Here is a 27317-nt window from a genome sequence, read left to right as displayed (position 1 = left end):
GGGACTGAGTCCTGGGCACCTCATGACTGGGGCTTTTTGCAGTCCTGCGCTGCCTACAGCAGAATTTCTTGTCCCCTTGTTGTGCAAGCTGTCCTGTTAACTGCTGAAGTGGATATCTGGAATGCATAATTCTGAACTTCATTTTAACCTTTGCTTTCTTAACCCCCTGTTCCCCCAAAAAAACATCCACAAAATACTGCAGAGTTCAACCATCTTGATGATGGCTCTGGTAATGGTTTTTACTTCCATACCACTTGAGACAAAATTAAACAGTTTGAACTTCAATCTGGTTTTGTTTATTGCTTAAAAAAAGAGAGCATGTTCAGTAAGCTTCTCTACATAGCATTCTATGAAACAGGAGTGCAGTATATGAAGATGTCATTCTGGAGCCTTTCATTCTTGTCAGATATGTGTGTTAGAAATGCTTAAGGGTAAAGTCTGTTATTTTTCTTTAAAAAGAAGGGGGGAATGCCCTAACCACAGAAACTGTTAGTCTGGTTGCTATACATCATGTTGATAATTCTTAGAAGAATTTTGATTCCTGACAGTGGTAGCATAGTAAATGTTTCTCAGATCTCAGCATGTTGAACTAACCTTTTGATACGCTTAGGATAGATATATGCCAAAAAAGCAAAAGGGGACCTTATCAGCTTTTCACCAGGAAGGGCTTCAAGGACACAGATCTCTGACATATGGCTTACAAACAGTTTCCTAATCTGTGTTGCTCTGGCACCTGAGGGCTGACACAAACTGGCTCTGAGTAAATTTACAAGGGATGGTATTTTGTGCAAAGATCACAGTCTAGGTAAAGAGCTAATAATGTTAAGGCATGGGAAATTCAGTCAGAACAATTCAAAGCTCTTCAAATAAGTGAAGAATCCTTGTTTGGTGACTACATAAGCTGCTTCAACTAGATAACAGTTTTTTTTTCTCAAACATTGGAACAGACAGACTTGCAGTATCGAGAAGGTAGAATGACATGACTTGGAAGCATCTTTCAGAAAGGATGCTACCTTGTTAATCCTTGTTTGCTAATCCTAGTCTGCATTAGTGCAATTATTTTTAACAGCAGGTGACAGCTGTGATTGCAGTGAAACTAACAGTGTGGTTTAGTTGAGAGCATAAAGTAGGTCAAACATGTTCTGTGTATTCTTTGAAAGATATACTAAGCCTTCTTAGTAAGCATCTGATCTTGCCTTGAAAAGCTAGTAAGATGTGTGTATACCTACACACATGCACACATTTATATATAAATTTTGGTATTGATGTATGTATTTGAGACCATCAAAGAGTGACTAATGGTTAATTGCTATGTCAGGGCATATAAACATTCATGCACAAGCACCATGAAGACCCTAATAGAATAGACATGGTATTAAGCCCAAACAATTTAAGAGTCTGCATTTGTTATAAACTTCTGCTCCCTAGCAGTTGAATAAAAAAATCTTCATTTGATTTTTTTATACAGCATCACATCTCTCCCCCCAGCCCATTATCAACAAATTAAGTAGGCTAAACAAGTCTTCTGTGCAGTGAAACTTAACACTTAAATACAAAGATTTTTAATGCTGAATAATATTACCAAGAAAAACAGGAGGACAACATGATTTATTATTACGAGTTTTGATTTACTTAGCTGTGATTGGGCAGTTTTGATACACGTTGCCTTGTAATAATTTTTCTCTACACGTCTCTGTTGGTTTCCTTGAGCTGGCTGAATTATTTAAAGGTGCTGATTTTATGCATTTATTTTATAGAATAGTCTCATATTCAAATTCTCTACAGATATAAAACCCCTTTATATTTGGATAAAACCTTCAGAGTGAGCTTATGTGTTTGCATTGGAATTCATATATTGGTCTGCTCAGGGTGATCGGTGTTACGAGTTAGTGTTAAATGTGAAAATTAGCAGCAAGGACATTTTCTTTAAAGCAGTCTTCCTTTTTGAGGTTTTTAAGGACCTCAAAAGTAGTTTGCTACTACAGCAGCATGTTCTGAACTTGTTACAAATATTGTGAAGTCAATTTTCTTTCTAAAAAATCCAAGTGTGCTCACAGCTTGTCTCCTGGCTTCCTGCAGTGGCCATGTTTGCTACTATTTTCACTCCCCTTCCCCCTCTTTCTTGCACAAAAGCTCTGCAGCAGAAACAGGGTAGTCAGCTGCCCTGTTTTCAAATCTGAGGTTTCTTGAAAACATCCCAGCTTTATATGATTTTGTTTCTGTTAGTATTCTCATTTGATCCACTGCTTTGGACAGTGGCTTCATACTGGGTTTGGCTAACCTCAACTTTTTAAAGACAATTGCTTTTACTTTGAAAAATTAACTTGTTCACTATTTCTATTCAGGCCTCTGATTTTAGGTGCTCAAAATCAGCTATTAAATCAGCTTTTTTATTTAGTTAGTTTAATTTTCATTCTTTCTACTTCACACCCTCTTTTTGTGTGTTAGGATAATTGCCAGTAAAAAAGATAAAAGAGCTAATCTCCAAACACACCTGGATAGCAAAGTCAGCAGTGCATGAGATTATAATTCATACTTTCTGAGTCTAGGTCTGTTTGACTTGACTAGACATGTTCTAAAAATTATGTAATTAAAAACAAAACTTATGAAGGCTTGTTATGAAGACAAGTTTTAGTGTTATGCTGTGATATAGATTTACCTCATCTTTGTGTTCGAAAGATTTGTATAAAAATCTTGTTTCCAACATAGGTTCTGTAGGAAACAAAAGAAAATTTTTAACCTTTTCTTTGTGCATTGTGCCAAGACAATTAATTTTAATGAAATCACAGTTAATTTAAAAATAGTATCTTTTATGCAATAATTTAAATATTTTGTTTTCCTTATTTTTCTCTGTGCTTAAATAAAAATATGGACAAAAATCCACTACAAACTCAGTGTTTAATCTTTGTATCTTTAAATGCCATGCTTGGAGCTCTCAATATTTTCTTCTCATGAAAATGTTGTGGGGAAAAACTGAAATCAATTATTGCAATCTGAGTCTATTTCTTCCTATTTGTTTTCAGTAGTAGTAGCAGCTGTCAATTTCTGCATTCTTCCAATGAGTTTTAAAGTATTCAACATTTATTTCTTCTTGACATTCTAGGTTTGTTGCACTGACCCCTTGGAGAGTGTATCATCTGACTTCCCTTATAATACTTGGAGTGTTAATTCTTCAGATAATGAAGGATTTGGTATTCTCAAAGATAAGGGGTAAGTGTACTGATAGAGTTCCATGCTTAAACACCTGCAATTTGGAGCATGCTAGTTCATTCCTAAAGCCATGACAATATTATGATTATTGTAAAAGTATCAGCTAATTTTAGAAAGTGATAGTAGATCTGTGATGGTCTATTGCTATTTTCAATGAAGTTTTGCTGTCTTTTATTGGAAAGGCATTAGGAAATTTTGTTTTAGCATTTAGAGGAGTGTAATACTTATGAGTAGACAGTCATTTTTGTTTCTTAACTGCTAGGTCTGAATATGCGTTCTTTGCTAAAATTCGAAGTTTTCCTAAACATTCATACTTCTTCTGACGTTAATCATGTAATATTTGGAAATTTCGGGACATGGACTGTAAATCAGTGAAATTTGTGAATAGATAGAGAAATTACCCATCTTAGCACAGTTGAAATAAGAAGTATGTTCTTTTTACTTGGTGTAGCACTTAGTTTCCAGCATGCATAAAATCTTACATGAATACTACCAATTTTGAAAAGGATTTTGAGTTTGTTGGCTGGTCTAGTGTTTTGGTTTGTTTGTTTTTTTCCCAGTTCCTGTCCTGTACTTTATTACCATCTTGAAAATTCTTTGACAAACTGCTCATCCTAAGTTTTAATATTCATTGCCATGAAGTTTTATTTTTTTCAAAATCCTTATTTTGCCTTTTGTTTATTGTTAAATCTCATGCAAAGTTTGAAAAACCATCTAAACATAGTACAAAAGCAGGAAATAGGTGTCAGAGAAGCATGGTATTCCTCTGTGATATACTAACACATCATTTCTGACTGCTGAAGCCCGTTGTTCCCTGCTAAGTTACAGCAGGTATTTGCTGCCTTTTCTGAAGTATCATTTACTGTTATTCCCTTTTCTGGGAGTCTTGGTTACCATTCGGTTTCCTACTTAAGCCCAGAGGCCAATTTATAAAGCTAAGCAGAATTTGATTTTTTTAAGCTTTGTGCTGTATAAATCACCACAAATATTGAACACCTTGCTAGCTGGAAGGCAATGATTTAGGTAAATTCACTCATACCTGTAATTAATATTTTTTGTAGTGACCAGATCCAAGATGGACCACTCTCATGTTCATGTGATTATTTAACCATTCATTTCAGAGATGAGGCTAGGAAGAACTCTGTTTCCTAGCTTATAGAATAATTATTTACTGTACTAAACTCATTTATTTTACTATTGCCTTTGATGCCATTGTAGACAGAGTTCAAAAAAATCAGGCTCTCCAAGTAATACTGTAGGAGTCTTGTAGTAATTCATAGAAATCAATGAAGTGCCACTCCAAAAAGCAGAAAAAAATCTTCCCAGTATAACACTTCTGTGTAGCTGCTTCACACTTCCAGCCAGCCACTAGATGGCAAGACTATTACAGATTCATGAGGAATGTGGAGTGGTCGTCAGTGTGTAGAAGGGTATGTTGATGTAAAAGTTATGTTGAGTATCATCTTCATGACATCCTTCCATGTGGAAATGTAGCCATAGAAGATCCAGACTTTTTCCATTTATGATTTTAACTGGATGTTAAGTTTACAGAAAGCAATTCAGGAATGGTTACTGTTAGATAATATAGCTTTCCTGTTTGACTGATACTGAGAATTCCTTGGTCATTTTGTCCCAATTCTGAACGCGTTCTATGAATAAAAATAAAAATTCTTTCTGATTTAGTGCACTGTGTTTCATCTTACATTCCTACAATTGCAGGTGCGCAGCTTTGGAGGACCATCACTGGCAAGTAGGTATTTTATTTTTAATGCATGGTTATTTATTACTTTTTATAGTTTGCCTGGATTTTTAAAAATTCTGTTTTCCTCTAATAAATTGCTGAATTATTTTGATCTTAAAATGTTTTCTAAGTTTATTGCTGCTTGTTGATAATTTTTAATAAATTCTTTCTTCTGATTTGGGTTATATTAAAGTTTAGAGTAACATATCAGAATATTTCTACAAGTGCTTTTTCTTACAGTACGATTATCATGTTCTGTGTTTTGTGGGAACTAATGCTTTCTTTGAAAAGCAGAATAGTACTGTGTTGGTCAAGGAGGTAGCTTTTAGAGCTTCATTATACCAGTGCTGCTGACCAGAAGTAGGTAAGTTTGCTGGGGTTACTCTTTAAATCAACACAAGTAATTGATCATTATCATTGCCAATAAATATTAGTTGATCTCCATATGAATAGAAATTAATAATTCTGATGCTTGTTGACATGCCATTGACCTGTCTTAGGCAAATGTTTATTTCATGTTAGTGTAGAGTATATAATTTATTTAATTTGTTGGCAGTTGTCCTGGTTCCAGCCAGGACAAGATTAATTTTTGCAGTAGCCAGAAGGGACATGGCCAGGACCCAGAGGTGTTTCTCTACCACATCTCCTCTATTTTCCAGGGGTGGTAGGAGGAGTTCATTCCAGGTCGCATAGTGTGGCAGCACAGTCAGGTGTGGCCAGGGGTTTATGCATGGCATGTGAATCATTCACCTGGCATGCACGCTCTGGTATTGTTGCTGTTACTGTTTGTTGTTCTTTCCCGTTGCTGTTTCCCATAAATTGTTCTTATTTCAATCCGTGATCTTTACCTTTTAAATCTCCAGTTCTCCTGTCCAGCCCTCCGCAGGGGAAGGGGTGATGGGGGAGTGAACAGCAGTGTATGGTTTTGAGTGTTTCAGTGGGAAAACTGAAGTGGGGAACATCATTCCTTAACCACAGCAGCAGTATAATCGGTGTCTAAACGATTTGCAGGCATCCATTTCCAGAAGAAAAGGTTGCATATTTAAGGCGTTATTCTTCTAAACAGACCACCAGGATATATTATATATCTGACATAATTTGAAAGCATATCCACTGGTACACTATTGTATTATAGCCTGACATTGAAGAAACAGTAATGCAGAGTTGAAAAAAGGGAAGATGTCGGGTTTTGTTCTCTTTCTAGAGACAGATACCAGTGTCACAGCGATTACAGAAACCAGTTCAGATGTGCAGCTCCTGTTCAGTTTCATACCTCTAAACTTCCACAGGTATGAAATCTCTTCAGGCTTTCCTATAAGCATGAAATGGAGCGATATGGAATTGATGACAGCTTAGTTCATGAACTGAGCAGAGTAAAATGCTTCTTTTACCATAGCTGGTGCTACTTCTTGCATCTGTGTAGAGTGGCAGTGCTTTAAAAATTTTAATTGAGAAGCTATTGCTGTGGTACAGTAGATTAGTGTGGTTTATGTTTCATTTCTTCCACCTGTTGTTTGTGAGAGAAATTTGCATAAAATTTACTATCTTTGGAGGTTTTGAATCTGACTTTACCTGTCTGTTTACACTTTAGAAGGGGAAGAAAAAGAAAGTAAAATTTCTTGTGAAGTGAAAGGAAACATAGGTTTTAGACTGTCTTTTTATTTCCATGAAAAATAATTCTGCAGTCTGATACATTTTTTTTTTCTCTTATTCCCCAGTTTGTCAGGTCCTCAAACCAGAATAGTTGATTTTAATGAGAAGACTATAAATAGTACTTTAAATTTCTTGGATTCAGATTTTCAGTTGTTCAGAATCCTGGACTTGATTTGTTGTTCTGTGGGGAGACAATGCAGAGAGTGGAAAAGAGAATTTGATGAGTTCACCATATCTCATGCCCTTGGGTAATATAATACAAGCATTGTATGTGTCCATCTAGCCCAGCATCTGCTCTCTGAAGGGATCCAGCCAGGAGAAACATGACCTTGGGTAATGTCCTGCATTAAGGCAAAACAAGCTTGCAAGGTTCTCCTGGTGTACTTTCCCTGCTGCTTCCAGTTGAACTTTAGCCCCACCCCCACCCCAAGCTCTTCTAGGTGGACCTTCTGTGAATTTGTCTTGTTGCTTTTGTTTTTACAAACTTCTGCTGTTGGCAACATCCTGTAGCACAGAGATCCACAGCTGAACCACGTGCTTTGTGAGCAGTCTTCTGTTTGTTTACTGCTCTATAATTGTTTGCAAGCTTTTCTTACTTTTTTTCTTGGAAGAAATACTGAGCAATTACTCTCTCTTAGTATTCTCCAGCAAGCTGTGACTTTTATAAACTTCTGTCCTGTTCTCTTCAGTTCACGACTGCTTAATTGTTCCTAAAATATGGGTTATCTGAGTTTTGATGTTTTCTTCCATTTCTGTCCTCCTTTATACTGGGGGGACAGAATTACAAATAGCATTCAGCAGTCAGGGAGATCTTTGAACTATACATTGTCCCTCTCTTCATAATAAATCCCAACACGTCATGGGGGGAGGGGAGTGGGGAGGGAGGGTGCTTAACCTCCACTGAGCTCTGAGATGATGTTTTTGTGGATATCTTATCATTTCAAGGTAATGTCCTGAGTAGTAAAGATCAGTTTAAAGCCCATGTGACTTTAAGAGTTTTTGTGGTTTTTTTCTCTTTGAATTTCATTCACATTTCATCTGCCTTTTTGCAAGAAATCATGTAATACTTGATTAAATTCTGCTGTTCCTTGCAACTGGTCTCTGTCTTTAGCAGAATAATTCTTCTCATTTCTTATGGCTTCTCAGGCTCCATAAAAGCACTTGATGAGAGACTTTGTTGAAAGCCTTCTCAAAAAATCCAGGTGATTTTTTTAGGGACATCAGTGTTCATCTAAAAGCAGGTTCACTTTTTGAAAGGACAGAAGGTTTGTGATATGTCCTTTACAGCTTACATTAGGGCAGGCATGCATGTCCTTTGTTAGTTTTCCTGACAGTTTGCACAGAGCAGAGATGAGTGTTTAGTGGTTTGCATTTCTCTGGCTCTTGTGTACCTTCCCTAAAAATAGATATTGCTTTAGACACTTCACAGTCCTCTGCCTTAAGGCAGCTTTAAGAGATGTTGTTTAACATAAATGAAATTTCGACTGTTGCACCCAACCTTTCATTTATAGCTTTTATACGTTCACATAAAAACTTTGCATTTGTTTGCACTGCTGGTGAGTTTTTCTTTTTCTGAGTGCTAGTGTAAATGTGCCTGTTGATTGTGTTGAAATTGAAAGAACTGCTGTAAGATGTTGAGGCTGGGTGCATGGTTCCTTTTCATTTTACTCAAAATTGAATATGAAAAACTGTTTTCATGTTATCATATATGAGCAAGACTTGCCAAGTGTATCCAGCAGAGAATCACCTGCTCTAAAGTAACTTACAGAGAAAAAATGTGGTAAACCTGTGATACTTTCAGGGAGAGAATTTCTAATATTCTAATAAATACCTATTCTAATAAATTAAATGTTTTCATGATTTTTTCTTGGACATCATGGTCCTACAGCCCTGCATCCATTGTTTGTAACTGCCTTAAGGTCCATGCAGAATGGCTGTGTACAGGCAGGAAAGGATTTCTGGTCTGTGCCAACTTTAAAACTCCTTTGGATTGTTTTGGCAGGTGTTAGTTGGCATCTGCCAAAAATGTGCTAAGAGCTATTTTAATGATTTAACTGCAGAACTGACCAATTCTAGTGCCTGACAGAATTGCCGCACGCAGTTTGGTTTATCAAAACAGATGTAGATAGAAAGTACCAAAAATTATCTGGACAGACTCATTTCCTGCCCTACCTTTTTGTTATATGATTCTGGTTTTGAAAATTAATATCAATCAGTCACTATCACAGTAGGATGTTTCATAAATGGTGGCACTGATTTCTGATGAGTTCTATAGTGAAATGGTAAACTTTTGGTAGCTGGAAGGTGAATTACTGATTATGACTGTTTTGAAACTTGCATTTTTTTAACATTCATGTGCATTGTGTGTTTCTTCTGACGCATGTACATTCAAAGTATTAGAGATTGAAGTACTTCAATGAAAGTGCTGTTAATTTGTGACACTTGTTTTTGGTCCTCCTTCATTTTTGTTGAGCACTGCTGACTAGTCAAAGCAAGCATAGCCTCACTTTTTTCATTGTCATAAATTAAATGCAGAATGCTTGCTGTATCACATGTAAAGTGTGTCTGTGTAAGAAGACCTGTGATTATATTTCAAATGGAATAATTTTGTGCTATTTTAAGTTTAAAATTTCAAATTGAATATAAATTGAACCTTCCTTAGAGAAGTAGCACTGTAGCACTTCTTTTCCCCCTAAATCTGGTTCTGTTTCTGAGGAACAATTGTACCGGTATCTTGTCTTTTTAAAAAATGGGTGACAGCTGTTAAAGGAGTACTTGAAAAGGTCACTTGTTAAATTACTCTTCCTTATTATAAAGTTGTTTTATTTTTTCCTATCCTAGTGAGATTTCTTTGAAATCTGGTGCTTCTCTAGTCAGTAGATGTATTAGAATATCCACAGGAATTGTAGCACACCTTCACTTCTTGAGTGGTCAAACTTAAGAAGGTCAAATTAATACTAAAGCAAAATTATTCTTTTATAGCAAGCCTAAAAAAAACCTTATTTGCAGCCTGAGAAGGCACTAAGCAACAGTCCTTTTAAATGGCCATTAGAGAGTGACTGAAGAGAATAAGCCAGAAAGAAAGGAGTTAATGCTGTGAAGACCAGCAGCTCTGCATAGCTTGTTTTCAGTCCCCTGTTATGTTTTATCATTTTCTCAAATCAAAGCTGCTGATTTCTGAGAAGAGCCTTGCCTGACCAGTCATGGTGTTAAGCTGCCTACTGCACTAATGGCCGCTTCAGCCACACAGACTGCAGTAGGTGTGCAGTACTTGCTGTATTATTATGCATTGAATGTTTTGAATACATACCTTTGTGCTATGAAAGGAAATCCTGAAAGGGTTCTCCTGGCCTTGTAGGTAAAAAGAAAAGTTTTTTTATTCCCAAAGCACATGTTCTCCGCTGCTTCCAAGAGGAGGGAAAAATAAGCAAGTGCAGCACCTTGAACAGCATATTACATCCACTGCTGCTTATATAATCAGGTCAATGGTGATTTGGAATTCCGTAAGAAAAAACAGTAACATTTACAAGAGAAGAAGGACACTTCTTGGTTAAAGCTTTTAACTGGCAGCTCTCTTTATTGAGGTGCTTTAGGACTTAGTGTTGAAAACCAAGGGTTAGTATTGAGGCGCTCTTGAAGCTAACTGGGATATTTCTGAAATAATAGCCTGCACTGATAGAAGGTTACAAACAGACACACAGAGGTTATTTTCTGAGCCCAGGACATTCCTTTTCCTCACCACCTCCCTCCTCCAGTGGATTCCTTTTATGAGTTAGCTGTGGTGATCCTTGTGGACTCCCAGAGCCATTAAACTTGCTGCCTGCTTCCAGGCGAGCGTTACTGTTTGGTAGGGTCATTACTGGGTCAGCTGATGTGACAGATCAGCTTCAAATTCAGGTCATAGCTTTTCCAGACATAAATTAATCTTTTGAGCTACACTGATTTCACACTTGCATCAACCCAGCTCATAGACATTTGTATGCATTACAATAGTCAGTGTGTTCTGAAGAACAATATTCTGTGCTAGCACCATTCAGAGCTTGACAGACTTCACGTAATGCATGGCTATTGGGCTTCTTTCCAAGAAGAAGAAAAAAATCTTTTTAACCTAATCATAACTCCATAATGCACTTGTGCAAAATTATTCCTAATATGTCACTGAGAGCAATGAAAAAAACTCTTCATATATATGACAGAGTGGCTCCTTTCATCTAATTACCATGCTTTGTTTATTATGTCAGACTTTACATTCCTCTGATTTGCATATGTTATGCCTTCTGGGTTTGCTTAAGACAATCTGCAAGTCATGTGCCTAAATATTTCTGATGTAGTCTGCTTAGTCTAATTTCATGATCAATGGGGAAAGATTTGAAATACTTAATGAGATATATATCCTGATCTGTCTCTTCCCAAACAAATGTCTGTAGACTGGTCAGGTATATTGTGTCTTAATGGTGACTGTTTCCCTTGAATATATACAGGAAGCCTAGGGTTGTGAGACAAGTGAGGGCATTTACAACCCTTGTGTCATGGCTCCCTGTTGATCTGAAGGCCTGTCTGTTTTGGAGATGCCATTGACTGCTGCTTGTGGCTACAAAAAGAAGCTGACTCTTGCCACAACACGTGGGAATACCAATCCACAGCAGTAACGACTGCAGGGCACCAGGACCTATTTACCTCTTTGTGTACGTAAAGTTTTGCTGAAATGAGTCCCAGGCACAGTATGGTTGTGTATTCAGATCACTCTTGAGACACCAAGGATTATGTTGCTTCACTGTATCTCAAAATAAAAGTCTTGTCCTTCAGGGTATTGCAAAGAGATCTTTGCACATGAGTGGATTAGGTAATAAGAGGTCTTTTTCCATTAGGAACTCCAACGAGATCAAGGCTGTAGCAGAAGTGTTTCTGTATTACACTTGCTAATCCATTTCCTTGATGTTATAGATAGGAACAAACTTAATGTAAGCCAAGGGCAGTCATGTGGGCCAGTCAGTACCAAAACACGGCACCATCAGTTCCAGTTTCTGTTGCGCAGTCTCTTTGTCTTGTTTTGGTCTTCCAAGCAGGATCCATTCCTCACACGGCCCTACACAACTGTATGAAATCTGGTAACTGACTGAACAAAATACTTCCTGTGGACCTACAGCAAGACAGAGGGCAGAATATAGTATAACAGATAAATAGATGCAAATAGACTTTAGAGAGCAAATATTTACTTCTTTAGTTATTTCCATGTAATCTGAAGGCATTTTCAGTACTCGGACTTCCAGTCTTGGTATTTCATAGTCGTTGCTGTTCTGTTCATTTTGGCTCATACATTCATATGAGTTTGTGTTGGAAGATATATATGGCTGGATAACATACCTCAAACAATTCTGCTTCAAATATGGTTCCCTCAAATGTTCTTAATATATAAAAGCTGTTGCAGTCCTTCAGGAAGTGGATGCGTACTTGTGGAAAGCAAATGGAAATTGAGTTTTATTTGCAGTCTAAACCTGTACTTTTTCAGTAGCCACTGTACTGTTCAAATACCAGATTGTAACTGTCCTTTGTTTTATATAATGTGTTGCCACAACTCAGATAGGCAGAAGTATGTGTGTGTGGGGGTTTTCTAAATTGTCAAGCCTTCTGCAGATTTCAGAAAGAATTATCTACATTGCAAAAACCTCTTGATGCTTATTCCTGCTTTCTGGCTAGTTATTTCCAAATTGTTAGCTACCTTTCCAGGTAATGTATTCTACTGGGTTTGTTTGCTTTATAATGATATATGATAAATCAACATATTGGTAAAGTTTTTTCTTACAGGAGCAAAAAATAATACTTCAGTAGAAATGCTGTAACTTTGGCAAAAGTGTCACACTTAGTCTAAAAACTGTTTAATACCTTTTTCTATACAGTTACAGGAAAAGGTTGGTGGTTGGTTGGTTGGTTGGTTCTTTTTTTTTTGTTTAAGGGGAGAGGAAACGAGGAATGTTGCACAGCATTTGTAGGTGTCATGTTATCTCAATGATAGAAATAGTTGGCTTGTTTGGCTTGTTATTTTTCTTATATTTGACAGAAATAATATGTAGTGCATATAACCAATTTCTTCTCCCATAGAGTGGTTTGCAAACTTTTGAAGTCAGACCTATTTTCTGTGGTTCTCTAGTAATTTGGTTATAGCTCAGTTCTGAATTAGCCATCACAAGGCATTTTCTTCTCTTCCTTGTCACCAGAAGCTCAACTCACCTTTCATTGTGGAGGGTGCACAGAAGAGATGAGGGGAAAATGTTGGAATTGTCCTGTTTCTTTACAATTAGCAAACAAATATTGCATTCTTCTTTCTGTAAGCCTTACTTGTCTCCTGTCCCTATTAGCTAAACATAAAGGCTGAACATTATCTTGGCTGCAAGAAGAGCAACTTCTGAAGAATTAAGGGCAGAAACAAAAGACCAGCAGAATTGTACTGGGGCAGCTTTAGCTGTTTTTATACAAGGATATATTCTAACCCAGTTATGCTTTCAGAAACTGTCATTATTTGTGGGTGAGTATCTGTATTGCTCTGAGCGTGATGCTCAAACTAAGCAATATCAGTAAACACTTATTAGTATTATGTAAAAGACATGGCTTGTGCTGTATATGATACATGTCTTGTAAATGCATCTCAGGCATAGATTTTCTTTTTTTAAGACTTGTAAATAACTCAAGTAGAAACATTCTCCTTTTCCACTACACTGCTTATTCAATAAGTTGTTCCCATTTTACTTTTATGCACCTGGTTTCTCAAATATAGTGTGTTCCTGATGAGTTAGGGTAGCTGATTTTGTGCCATTTCCCAGTCTGAGCTCCTATAGATTTTGAACCCTAATTCTGTCCTTTGCAGTGTCTGCCACTCCCCCTGGGATATAGCAGCTCACTTGTCTGAAGGATTAAGGCATATACTGAATGAAAATGTTAAGGACATACCAGTCTCATATAACAAGGCACATCTAATACCCTGCCCTTGCCCTTTGGTATAGCTTTTCAATTAAATGTGAAGTTATGGGGATTGCATATATGCTGTATTTCTGCAATTTGCTTTTAAGTGTCATATAGCAGAATTGCAAAAGTATTGTATCAGTTGAGATGTATGCTTCCATCTTTTCTTCAGGACAGGCTGCATACTTTTTAAAAAGAAAAGTGTATTCATTTTACTTTTTTGGATACTGAATAATCCTTCTTGATTGTTTTAACAGCTTCTTAGCTTTGTTACTAACTTGCTTAGTATCTTTCTAAAATCCAAGTGAAAGCAGTTGATCTAAAATTGCTTGGATAGCCCTTTTTTTTTTCCTAGTTTTGCTTCATTAATTTTAATTCCTACAGAAAGGTATTCCTCTACTTATTTGTCCCACAATCCTGTCCTCTCCTCTACCCCACTGGCTCTCTGTAATCAAAATCATCCAAAATTATTTTAAACTTCTATTTATAGAGCTCTGAAAGCATCCTGTATTGTTTATTTTGGGGTTGCAGTACTGAGATACTAAGGAATCATTTGGAAGACCACTGTTTTGTACCTCTGGGAATTTTTTTTCTTCTGTTCTGGTAACAGAAGTGTTCTTATACACATATTTAATTAAAATTTTAAGATTTAAAAGAGCACCTCACATAGTCTGATTTGACAGTTGCTTTTTGGTCTTGCTAATCTCACAAACAAGTGATTTCAGTTACAATTTCTAAGCATATTGTTTGAAAGCTTTTTGGGGAGTGTGTGTGTTCTCTTTGTATCTTCTCAGGGATAAAGAAATATTATTCCTTTATTAAGCCAGAAGGATTAATTTTATTAAAGAGCTCAAGGCAATTTCAAGTGGAGGCTTCAAAAGATCCTTATACCTAGCACTGTGGTTGGACTGGATGATCTTGAAAGCCTTTTCCAACCTAAATGATTCTTTGATATTACCAGTTTGCCTCCATGGTGGAAAAAAAAGTTCATCTGGGTACTGTGAGATGTGTATTCTTACTATATTTAAATAAACTAAGCTTGAAATACTTCTTTTTTAATGTTTTAATATTTTGTTCAAATGAAGTCATTTAATCCATGATTATATATGTAAAATAAATACCTGATATAAGTGCAGTCTGTTCAAACTGCAGGGTGGGCTGCATCCTGTGCAAAAGTGGCTCAGAAATTAGTTTCCTTTGTTACGCATTGGTAAAAATTAAGTGCTACACTCAGTTGGAAAATGTGGTCATAGTCTGTGATGATGGGTGGATAGATATACAGCCTTTGTTTTTTGTCATTTTTGTTTAAATATAGTGCATCTTTTCTTCAGCAGTTTTCAACATATAGTAAAGGCAGCTCTATTCCATGTTTGATATTTTGAAGTATGGAGCTGCAGTCACTGTTCAGTTATTTGTGAGAGTTTTGTTTCTGGATCCACTTTGTCTAAAATGCAGTTCTGTTAAAGCTGTCTGTGAGCACAGGCAGGTGGATTTGCCCCTTGTGCACAGCCTAAGAGCTGTTAATTCTGAGATGACCCAGTTCTGACATGCTCACTGGCATGTGATGTGCCTCCCATATTGTCATCACTGAGGAAAAACTGCAACCTCCCCACTGCTGCCTGCCATCCTCTCAGCTTTCTCACGTCTTTTTTTTTTTCTGTCACTGTGTTTGTTGTAATGGTGGAATGTTTGTTTTGATCACAGCAATAACCAAACACTAGGTAGAAGATACGTAGAATTTAAGGTATTTGGATTTTTTTTTAGTTCTGCTTTTTTCTAGCAGTTTGAAAATGAAAGAACTTCTTAAGGCTGATGGAGTTGAAAGGAAAGTTATAAAGCAAATACAGAAAATTGCACAGACGGCAGTGAGGGGAGAAACGAACGAGGGATTCGCAAGTAGAAAATTGCTAAAACAGTTAGTTTTACTCTGAAGCTCTCCTATGCCACTTGTCCCTTTCTCAGCTTTGTGCTTTCTCAGTAAAGAGTGCTTAGATCTACTCTTCCATCTTAGACATGAGCAAGTATGGCTGGCAGCTGCTGTATTTGAATTTATAGACTTACACGGTGTGATTGCCTGCTGTTTGGCAAGTTTTCCCAGCTTTCAGCAAGGGAGTTTGGAGGTGTCTTTCACTTTTTAATACTTTCACATTTCTTACTTATACAGCAATATTGACACCAGTATTTTTTATCAACTGAGCTAAAGCTTTAAAAATGTGAATTTCAGAGAAAACAAACCATACTATCTTCTGTTTTGAGATGTAGGCCACAGTTTGGTTATACAATGAAAGCTACAAGCTTCTCTTGTAATACTTGCCTGTCCCATCTTCATGTGTTGACTTAAGTCTGTGAACATCTCTGTAGAGAAAATCTAGCTGAAAAACTGCAGAGGAATTGTGCTGTTACCATCCATCTCAGATTACTTTTTCTGTTTTCAGGGAGTCCTTGTGAAGCAAGTAATTAATCTTGTTGTGGTGTGCAACACCCCCATAGAGAGGATCAAATGAATACAAGGGGCTATATCTGGTTACCTCCTGAATCAAATGAAATGCTGTTTTCTGGCTATTCTTGAGCAGGTCATCTTTGTCATGCTAACCATAGCAACTATTATTCTTTCCCTATTTTTTTTTTTTAAAGATGCTTGGAAATTGGCAGTACTGGCAGGCACACTTACCTGTTGTGGTCAGTTCTGAGTATTAGTGCACTTTTAGTATAAATACTTTGCTTTGGGTTTTGTTTTTGTTTTGTTTGTAGTTTTTTTTAGCTTGTTTCTATTTACAAATTGTTATTATGAATAGAATGCTTCAGTGGTGAGGTGTTGAAGGATACACTCTTAATTTGGCTGCCAGCCTAAATGGCATTACAGGAAAACCTGTCCAGGGATGTGATTGATGGGCATTCTGTCAACAAGAAAGTGAAACTTGGAATCAAGTGTATGTGGTAGAAAGTGACAAAGACCCTTCTTAAATAAAAATTCTTCCATTTGAAGGATCCAAGAGGCTTGGACATAGTCTTACAAAATATCAGCCAAGAAGTAACGTCATGTACTTCAACGCACGTGTTGAACTTACTAGGTTCAAGTTACAAGAACTGCCTCTTGAAGGGTGGCAACAGCCTTCCCAACTGGCTCAGACAGGGAAAGGAGATGACTTGGATTCAGTCACATCATTTTGAACAGAACAACTGGTCACTGCCTCTGTCAGGTCTCACCCTGAATATTTATCCCTAATCCATAAAGATTTATGAACAAGTATTCCATATTCTGAGATTTTCTAATTTTTGGTCGGAATCAACGTGTCTTGCAATTTGTAGTTTTGACTATGCAGAAGGAGCTTCATATCAATACAGTAGAACTGACACTGTTATTGACTGGAGTGCAATCTTTAATTCCTTATTTTCAAGTGGAGATACTGTATGCCAAGGCTTTGCAGACAGCACAAACTGGAAAAGGTCAGTTCCTTGTAAAGGACATCTGTTTTCTAGGGCAATCCTCTGAGTTAGCAAGGCTATCTCTTCTAGTTCAAAGACTTCAAAGAGCTTAGGCAAACGTAGTAAGATGTCTAGACAGTCAGACCTGAGCTGCACGTTGTTGTAAGTTTGAATTTGTTAACAGACAGTAGTACTTTTAGAGTACCAAGGTGCAAAGCCTTGCTAAAGAGAACAGAAGCCTGACATACAGTTGAAATATCCTTTTTCTAACTCTTTGTAGGTTTACACCATAAAATAAATGTAACTACTGCCTAGTGCAGAAGCAGCCTGTGAGATTGTTGCAGAGCTGCTGGATATGTTTGCCCGCTTCAGAGCATTGTTTTGCTTGCAAACGTAATGTTGCTACTTTTTACATTTTTTATGTATTTTAAAATGTACATTATTACAGAATTAGGTGGGTTGCATCCAATTAGTGCCTAAACTAGCAGAATATTGTTGCAACAAGTACCAGACAGATCACAAGTAAAGGGTGACTGCATTTTTGATGAGTGTAAGAGTGTGAATGGAACAACAGGCCTCAAATTGCTCATGAGGAGAGAAGCTGACCTTTTCAAAGGGTGGAGAGTAAATTTAAGCAAAAAGAGTAATGTTAAAATGGTCGTGTCCTGTGCGCTGTGTTTGTTCCATTGCACATGTAATATTTTTGCCATCGGTGTTTTTATTCTATTCTTACCACTTTCCATTTTAACAGTTGAACAACTGTGAGAGATAACTTGCAGTCCTGAAGTCATTTGACTTGTCATCTTAAAGGGTATTTATAAACTATAGCATTCAGGGAGCTCCCAGTGTTACCTTAAATAGAGAGACTCCTTTTAGGATTAAGAAGAAAATTGGACTAATTCATTTTGGAATGGCTTCTCTTAAATGTAAGTCTAATAATGGTTGATTAAAAACTCCATAAAAATGGGTAGCAAGCTTAACCATATTCTGTATTTTTATATTATCACTAAACCCTGCGTGAAAAGCTAATGGAATGGCTTATGCTAAACATGTGAAAAAGATGTTTTTCTCCTGCAAATACAAGTAGCTTTTATCCTCTTAATATTGTGCAATATTAACTGTTTCCTGTAGGCAGAAGTGCTGCTTTTGCTATTTTTTTTTTTTTTTTAGAAGAGTAGGGTTTGTTCCGCACAAACGACAAAGAAAAAGTGCTGGTCTCCCAACAGCCTATGGAGTTAACTTCTGTCAAGTTTTCAAATTCTAAGCAATTTTTAAAGGATAATGGAAATCTGAGGGTAATAAGAAAGAAAAAGAAGTAAGCAATTTTGATTAATTTGAGAACTTGATAAAAGAAGCAAGAAACATTTGTGATTAATGAAAGGAGGTATTTAGAAATATATACTAGTTATTGACCTGGAGGGAAGAGGACATCCTTACGTAAAATATTTAGAATGGTGGTAGTCAAGAGAAAGATCAGGAGTAGTTAGGTAGTTTCTATAGTAGTCAGGTTTTGACCTTTAATTGCATCTGGTTTGCCAAATGCAAGCATTAGATTACAAAACGCATGATGGAAATTATTTATAGGGTACACAAGAACATATAGTTGTAGTTGGGGGGTTTTTTTTGTTGTTTTTTTAATGCTGCAGACATCTGGGTGGTTGTAACATGTGAGGGTGTGCTTCCCAGCCCAGCCTCTGATTAGTCACTAATTTAGTAAGGAATGTCCTGGCACAGTTTTGTTGAAGCATGTGAGCCTATCAGCAGAGCAACATACTATATTCTTTTAGGTGTTTCAACATACAGTTAAGTAAAACAGCTCAGCTGTCCTGAAACAAACTCCATGGTATTCCTTCCTAGTCTCCTTTTCCTCTCTTATTTCTTATTGACATATTTCATGTTTACTTACTAAAATATATTTCATGCTTTAAACATTTCTTTAATTAATATTCCTAATGTTTTAGAGTCTAAATAACACCGAAGATAAATTCTAGTCAGCTATTGGTATTTTATATTTACACTAAGGGAAACAGAAAGTAACATGTGCTCATATTCTGTGTGTTCTGCAAGTTTCCGCACTCAATGAATACAGATGATCAGACATATTAAGGTGAACAGTTTAATTAACAATTTCAGAGATAAATATTTGCTGTAGCGCAAAATCACGTTTTCCCAAGTCAACCTGTATGCGATGGCCACAGCACCATATGACACGCATTTCCTTTCCCTAGCTTAGATTTTCCCTGGTTCCTCTTTCAGAAGTTCAGCCTTTTTTTTACCAAGTGCTTGGATTAGTAGTATGATTAATAGATCGCTGATGTAGTTGTGGCCATTGAGGTTACTCTAGGTCAGTTTATAGAGAGAGGTGATGCTTAGGAGAATTTCACAGTGAATAAAAAATACCAGCTATTTGTGCTGGATCTATTCTGACAAATGTACATACTCATAAGGGATTTAAAAAGGCAGTGAATAGTGGGATGGCCAGGTACCAAAGTATTCGAGAAAATTGAGACAAAGACCAACTATGAAGAATTTCGGAAGATCCTTACAGGGTTCTCTCAGTAAAACAGCATCTGAAATTCAGTGTAGATAACCGTGAAGTTATGCATAAATGCCAGTACTAAATTCACATATAAAATAATAGTGTCTGAAGGTGACTGTAACCACTCATGAATAAGAGGGGTCTCACAAAACCAGCACTGAACAACAAACAGAATCTACTGTTAAGTATCAGTAAAAAAGACATGCAGGGAAAAAGCAGTGACAGTCCCGTGCTGCTCTCGTAAATCTACTGTATGTCCAAATCCTGAATACTCTGTGCAGGACTGATCTGCTACCTTCCAGAAAACAGTACAGGAGAAAAAATAATCCAGAGCACAGCAATAAGGCAGATCAAATACACAGAACTATTTCCTTATGAAGAACAAGTAAATGAGGTAGGACTTTTGGAAAGAAAAAATGAATAATCAAAGAGAAATACAGTAGAGGTCTCTCAAAATACCACACAGAACATGCTTCTCTCACACACTTTTGGAATGAGGAGGCATCAAAATAGCAGGCAGAAAGCTGAGGAGAAATAAAAATATGTAATAAGTTTCAGAAATCCTTGACACATGATTGCTGTGAATATTAGAACTATAGATGGAGTTTAAATATAAATTACAGGACTTTTTTAATAGAAAATACAACAAGCTCTGTTGTATTTTATGGAGCTATCATTATGTATTATCCCATGCTTTTATTCTGTTGCTTAGGTATCCCCAGGTATTCAGTTTTGGCAAGCATTAAAGACAGGGCACAGGGCTTTGGCAGACCCAGTCTAGCTGGTCTTGGTCATACAAGCATTGACTTTTTTTTCAGTTAAATGACACAGTAAGACTGAAATAAATGTAGCTATTTATATCTGCATTTGTATAGAAATTGTATATAAACGTTAAACTCTGAGAAATCCGAGAAGGGCACGTGAGATAGCTGTTGCTCAATTTTAGATGGAGTGTCAGTTGCTACCACCACATTCCAAGGAAGTTGCAAGGTCAGTGTGTACCTTAACATTGTGCTTTTATGCATTTAGGCATGAGATCAGAGTAATATAATTAATCAGAGCAACAATATCAGAGGTTTTCATGTCTGATCTTTAAAAAAATACTGTTCTAAACATGTGTAGCTTGCCTTAGAACACAAACTGAGGTGTGTCTGAACAATTACTGTATGAAGTTCTCATGTCAGGGCTGTACAGGAACAAACTGTTTCCATTGTGTTCATACGCAGACAATTTTCTTAGAATGTTTACCTTGACAACTTCTGTCCTAACTGGTTAGCTGATTCAGATTTTTTTTTATTATAACCGAAGTCTCAAAGTGTGGGAATTTAGCTAGAAACTCAATGTGATGATACACAGAAATAGAAGTTTCTGAAAATGACACATAAATAGAAGGTTTTTGCTGAAGTTTCAAATACTTTGCTCAAAATCCTTGCAGATGTACCTTGGAAAATACTTACTTCTTCAATCAGTATTCAAACTCAAAACATACTGAAGAGGGGTTTTTTTGGTGGTTTTTTGGGGGGGTTTTTTTGGTGATGGTTTTTTTTTTTTTTGGTAATGAATAATTTTAGCAGCTGGAAATTAGTCTTTTGGGGCTCTCTTAGTCACTGAAAGGAGGTGAAAAGCACTGCAGGTTACCTGAAAAGCAGTTGAAAAATTACATATTTAAAGGGCTCTGAATGTTTTCCAAATAAATTATTTTGGGGGTTGGGTTTTTTTTTTTTTTATTCTGGATTTAGTTTTGTTTGGGGTTTTTTTGTGGTTTGTTTGTTCGGTTTTTAATATGAAAAAAATACCTCACTGAATTAAAGTAAAAGTCTGAGTAGAGAGGGGTTTTTCCCACCCTCCTGCCTCCCTTCTTTATAGGAACATCTATAGGAACATCCAGGGAGATGGGTTCAATGATCTTTATTCAAGATTCTAAAGGAAACAGCAAAAGCTGTGATAAAATAGTGTGTTTTACAGACATATAGATATGTACGCATTTATATATAAGTAACTTCTAAATTGAAAACCTAATTTTTCAGTCTTTTAGCTGCAAATTGTACTTTCAAAATGTATTTCATACTGCTTAATAAAAAGATTCTTTATACATCTTTTGATGTCCATTTAAAAATGAGGGAAAAAGAAGTTTTAGCAATGACAGGGCAACTGTCATGCTGTCTAATACAAATGGTCTATACTTGTGTTCTAAACCACCTTATGAAATGCACTGAATTTAAGTAAAAATTAATAGTAAAGGTGTAGGGACTGGCAAATTTGTCTTTGGGACAAAAGCCTAGCTGACTGAAGTGAGTTTTGTCTTCCCAGCAGTTCTGTCAGCCCCTCAGCACAATGTCACGCCTCCTGTCATCCTCTCCAGGCAGGGTGAAGGTTATCGGGTGCTCTGGCCTTCTGGCTGAGTGCTCTGGCAGCACTTGCCCAGCCAGCTCGGGGGATTCCTCTCAGTCTCAACTCAGCAGGTGCCCTTGCTGACAAACGGGTTAAGCTGCAGGTCCTCACTGATCATCCTGCCTTGTCAGAGCCCTTCTTGACTCCTGCTGGCCCAGGCGCCATTTGACTGTAGTGTTTTGGGCGTAGGTGTGGTTGCAGGAGAGCGCTGAGTTCTCTCATGCAGTCTTGGCTGCCCCTTTGCCTTTTCTGTGGAGCTGTGCGGTGTTGCACTGGCCTCCCATTGCTTCAAATTTGTAGATGTTTCACGGAGGGCTGGATATTAAAAGTGCAGAATGGTTGGGTTTGACAAGTATTCATGTTAGAGAATCTCTGTGAAGAAATTGGTGTACCCAGTCACTTCAGGATAGTTAGCTTTGTTTTAATCAGTGCACTCAGAATTAACCATTTTGCCCAGTTTCTAATTGTCGATGTGTATGATTTGCCATCATGTGAAACATATTGTTGCTTTGTATAATGTATTTCTTCCTGCTGCTTCTCATTATTAACTATCTTACCCTTCTATGTTGTCACAAGTGATACTATGTAGAACTATTTTCCTTAAGTTTTGGTGTTAGCATTTAAGAAGTTTGTCTGCTTTCTCTCTTCACTGGTAGGGCTGTAATGTGAGGTCAAAACGTAATATGAACCGTTAGTTCTGCTATATGGTTTTTTAAACCAGCTTGTTGATCAGTGTACACAAATACATGCCTTCCAAAGTGGCATGCACTTTGACATTTTCTCCCTGATTTTAGTTTGTAAATACTTTAAATTTTGCTTATATAAATGTTACTGTTTTTCTTATATCAGAATTGCTAACTTGCTATTACAAGTATTGGAGTTGGAAAGTAGCGCACAGATGTAGCATACAGATTACCTGTTTCTTCATCACATGAAATTATAGCCTTGAAACTGAGTTATGATAGTAACAATTTAACAATCTTTTCTTTTGCCATAGCTGCAGTTTTACAAACTACCACACTGAGACTGAAGAAAGACAATTCTAATGAAAAAAAACTCTTTTTAAAGATTGTAACTTTACCATGGGATGTGTAAACACTGGAGAGTTCATCTCTTGTCACATAGTGAGGAAACAGATAGGCTGATTGTTAGTAAGTTGATAAATTTGCAGTCATTTAGTCATCTGTCTCACTTCACTACACAGGCATTGAAAAAGTTTGAATCAAAATGAATCATACCTACCATGAAAATGTTTGGCTAGCAATTCTTAATATTAATCAAAACTTTGGCTCTTTGTGCTGGGACAGAAGAATAGGGTTAGTGTCAGTGAAAATGATGAATGATATATAACTGTGTGCTGTGCTTACATTATAACACACTTGAAGTCCTGCAGTTATTCATCCTTAAGCTTCTAAGGTCTAATTCAGAACTGGTGACCTGGACTTGGATCTAGTTATGGTTTGCAATGGCACTCATCTCTCTCTGGAGAGATTTTCTTACGCTGCACAAAAGAAGAAATTATATGATTAGGTGGTAAACTGGCTTCTATCCTCATGTTCGTAGGATGATTGCAGCACTGAAGTAATGGTGGGTCATCTAAGCAAACTGTGAGCATACCAGCAACATCTTTTAGACATAGGTTCTCTCAGTATGTGGTCTGAGTATCTTGCTGTATGGTCTGCCTTTCACATAGTTCACCTTTTTGCCAGTAAGAAAAGAAAACAACTGCTGAGAAGAAACAGATTCAGAGTACTTCAAACAAAGACACAGGGAGCTGGGCAGATAGGCAGGTTTCAGAATCTTGAGTAGCATGTATGCATAGGGAACAAAAATATGTTTTAATGTGACTTGACTGAATTACAGATCATGAGATGAACTAGTGTCTTTGTAGAAATGTAGCATAATAAGTCAAATAATTTCATGAAACAATATGTAAAAGGTTTCTTGAAAATTTTGAAAACATACTGTTATCTTTAGAAAGGGTTGAGATCATTGCTAGGTGGGTTTGGGTTTTTTGTTTAGTCTTTTTTTTTTCCTCCAAATATTTGTTTCTTTTATAGCTGTTTAACAAGATTCCATGGCCAAAAAGTCACAGAGCAGTTGAGATTTTCACCCTTAGTGGTAAGATCTACCTTCCTGTCTCCAGCTCCTCTCTGTTTGTCACAAAAATCCAGCATGATCTGTCATATTTGTGAAGAGCAAGATTTGTTAACTTCATGTGACTAAAATGTAATAATCTGCTTTTAAAACTGCAGTTGAAGTGTCTCTTACTTCCTTTAACTCCTCTTTCTGCTTGTGTTTGAAACCTGGAAAGACTGTCATGCACCAGGGAGCATTATTTTGCGTGCTTTGTGAGAAACACTAAAACCTCATAGTGACAATTCCTTGTTGCTGATACAAATCAGGTTTTGGTGTCTGTTGATAGTCAGTTTGCCTTCATACTCAATTTTTTATGATTCCCTAAAAATACATATTCATGTGCTTTGTTCTGCCCAGTGAATATTTCTTGCATGTGGTATCTTGTTTAGCTTTCTGAATGTTGCACTACTTCTTTTTTGTCAAAGTGGAATGCTGTTTGTTTGGGGTGTTTTTTTTGAAAATGCAGCTTGTGATCTTAAAAATGTTTAACAATTAATTATTTCATCCAGGTACAAACAAGAATCCTGCATAATATGCAGAATTCCATGAAGAAAGAAAAATTTTCTTAAGCACTTTTTTCTTTGCTTTTTTGCTTTTATTGGTCTTCAACTGTTGAAAGATTTTATTTTTTTCTTTTAGCTTTTTTTTCCAATCCTGAACCTTGGTACAGCTAAATACCAGACTATGTTTTTGTGTGTAATAGATGTCTTCATCTTTTTTAGTACACTGCTTACGGCTTGCGGTTACACCTGGTGTAATACCCCAGCAAAGAACTGAGCGTGTTTAGCAGGTCCAGTTTGAGGATTTCTCATTTACACTTGAATGAAAGGCTTCCTCTCCTTTAAAACTAGCCTCCTCTTTATATTTAACAGTGTATGAAGAGACATCAAAGTTAAGTAGATAAAATAAGTATTCGCAGTTTGAAGTCAGCTTTACATAGAAAAAATCGTGACAGGAAACTTTTAGCAAATTTTGGTTGCTAGAAAAGTAAACTTCTCCTTCTGAACTTCTAGAAAAATTTTGGTTGAAAATATGGAAAAATTGGGCATGCCCTTCAAATTGATGAAATATGGTAAAATATATACTGTATGTTTGTGCTCATAAACATATAAACGTATGCATGCCTGCATACACTTACACTAATGTGATAATTTTATTCAGTTTCCCGTATTGAAAAAGAGGGGAAATAGTCCATTTTGTGGGAATTCATGTATGTTATTAATATGATTTTTTTTTCAGTAGCATTAAAAGTCATTTCACAATAATTTTCATCCTAAACATGTGCTTGACAATGATGGTAATTTTCAAATCCATGCTTTTGCTGAAGATAGCTTCACTACAAACCATCTGCCTTAAGTAAAATGCTAGATTTTGCCATTCGTTCTGGAAATGCAAACTGTACTAGATGTTCTCTTGGGAGTGGGATTATATTTTTTTTTTTTCATTTTTTTTAATGTTGGTTGAGGATTTTTAGGGTATCTTCAAGTGTACAATAGGGAGTTCATTATTTTTTCATTCACATGATTGGAAGTGAGACTCATTCATAGCCGAATAATTAGAACAGAATTATACATTGAAAGCACTGTTTCCTTTTAGGTGAGGAGAGACATAGAAGGCCACAGTGATTGTTAGTAGTTCTCGAGTTGGTTGTCCAGCTAAAGCATACCACAGGCCGATTAATTAAATCGTTGAAAGCTTGCAGCCTGGGTGATACACACCACCTACCTCCTAAAACCTTTGAGCATTGTCACTATCTATCTGAGTGTTTAAAACAGTGTATGTGACACTATTTCCAATCCTTTCCAATCCTTAGCTTTTCAGTGAGGCTGCTTCCTTGTCTCTGGCAAGAGCACAGCTTTTATTTCCCTTCTTTTGCTGAAGACTTCTGCAGTCCTTGCTGCGTGCCTGTAAAAGAAAATTTTTACATAGATGTCCATCCTATTTAGTGAAAAGGCCATTTATTTGATAATTATGATACATTTTCAGTCCAAGTCTGTACTCAGCAAGAGCAAAACTGGTAATATTCCCTGATCAAGCAATATGTCATACTGGCATCTGATCTGCATGCCAGCACATCTTTTGGGGTGTCTTCATACCTGACAGTAAAGAGCTGTTACTCAGCAGCTCTCAAGGAAGTTTTCAGAAAGGTCTAGAAGAGGTCAGCCTAGTTGAAAACAGGATAATGGAGAGAAGCAGAAGTAAGAATAATATATTCCTAAAGGTATCCAAGTAACATAAAGAAGATCAGGTATTCTGGAAAGCCCTGTGTAAAAGAAAATGTGGTAATGACAGCCAACAGAGCATGAGGAACAACTTAGAAAAGTAGTCAAAATGTGTAAATAGTATGTTCTCACTGGGAATAACTATATTTCTGGTCTCTCCTACCTTAAATTGGTTATGGTAAACACAGGAAGAATTTGCAAAGGACTAGTGAGGATGTTTGAGGGCATGCAAGAGCTTACACAGGATACAGGTGAGCAAAATAGGGCTTTTAAAGCTGAATGAGCTGACCAAGAGGAGGACGTTGTAGTTAGAATCTTCTTCCTCTTGATTACAAAACCAAGGGCTTCCATGTTCCTTTCAGAAGTAGTAGCACAAGGGGGAGTAATTCACTGTAAGGTGGAAGGGGTTGTTCTTTCCGTTGAAGAACCAACAGAGCTAAGGGAAGGGAAAATTTCAGAAAATGCTGCAAGAAGTGAGAGAGACACAGCAAGGCGGGAATGTAGCAGCTCAGACAAAGAAGTTGCTCAGAGAAGTATGGATTAGTCATGTGAATTGATGCCTCAAAAGTGGCAAGAAGGAACTTAGAAGGACAGAGAAGGGTGACTCAATTCCAGTGCAGTTAATGCAGCGCTTAGCTGCAACTAAGCAAGGAAATAAGAAACTCCTTGAAAAATAACATGGGTAGGAAAAGACTTTCCTTTCGCATTCTGTCATTTCTAGTCACTTTGAGTTTTCCATTTTGGAAAAGTTTAAAACTGACTTTTAGCAATGATAAAAAGTAGTTCTAAATAGCTTCATCTTTCAATTTTGCAGTCCTATCAAAAAAATGCCCAAACTGTAATGGTCTGCAGAAACAGTAAATCGCTGTGAAAAGCTAAAGAGAGTTAACTGTCATCTGCCTGTTCCAGTATAAGACTTCTGGGAAACCAGTTGAAGTGACTAGATCAGAGCAAACAATATTGGGTGGAGCTTGGCTGGCTTTTTGTTCCCAGACAGTTAAGCTGCAGATGCCCTTGCCACAAGATGTTATAGGTGTTA

At 36.8% G+C, this 27317-nt stretch overlaps 1 protein-coding gene across 1 annotated transcript in view; it reads left to right on the top strand.

The window, feature by feature from the left end:
• Nucleotides 1–27317, top strand: part of RETREG1 (reticulophagy regulator 1) — a 64774-nt gene that overhangs the window by 11376 nt on the left and 26081 nt on the right. The window contains 2 exon segments of the mRNA XM_066186397.1: nt 3104–3210; nt 4930–4960. Coding sequence (XP_066042494.1) covers nt 3104–3210; nt 4930–4960 — 138 coding nt within the window.

Source organism: Chamaea fasciata, unplaced genomic scaffold, assembly GCF_029207755.1.
Source record: "Chamaea fasciata isolate MVZ Bird 193981 ecotype frontalis unplaced genomic scaffold, bChaFas1.0.hap1 SCAF_1, whole genome shotgun sequence".
In the NCBI taxonomy this organism is placed as follows: domain Eukaryota; kingdom Metazoa; phylum Chordata; class Aves; order Passeriformes; family Sylviidae; genus Chamaea; species Chamaea fasciata.
This window is presented reverse-complemented; position numbering and strand designations above follow the sequence as displayed.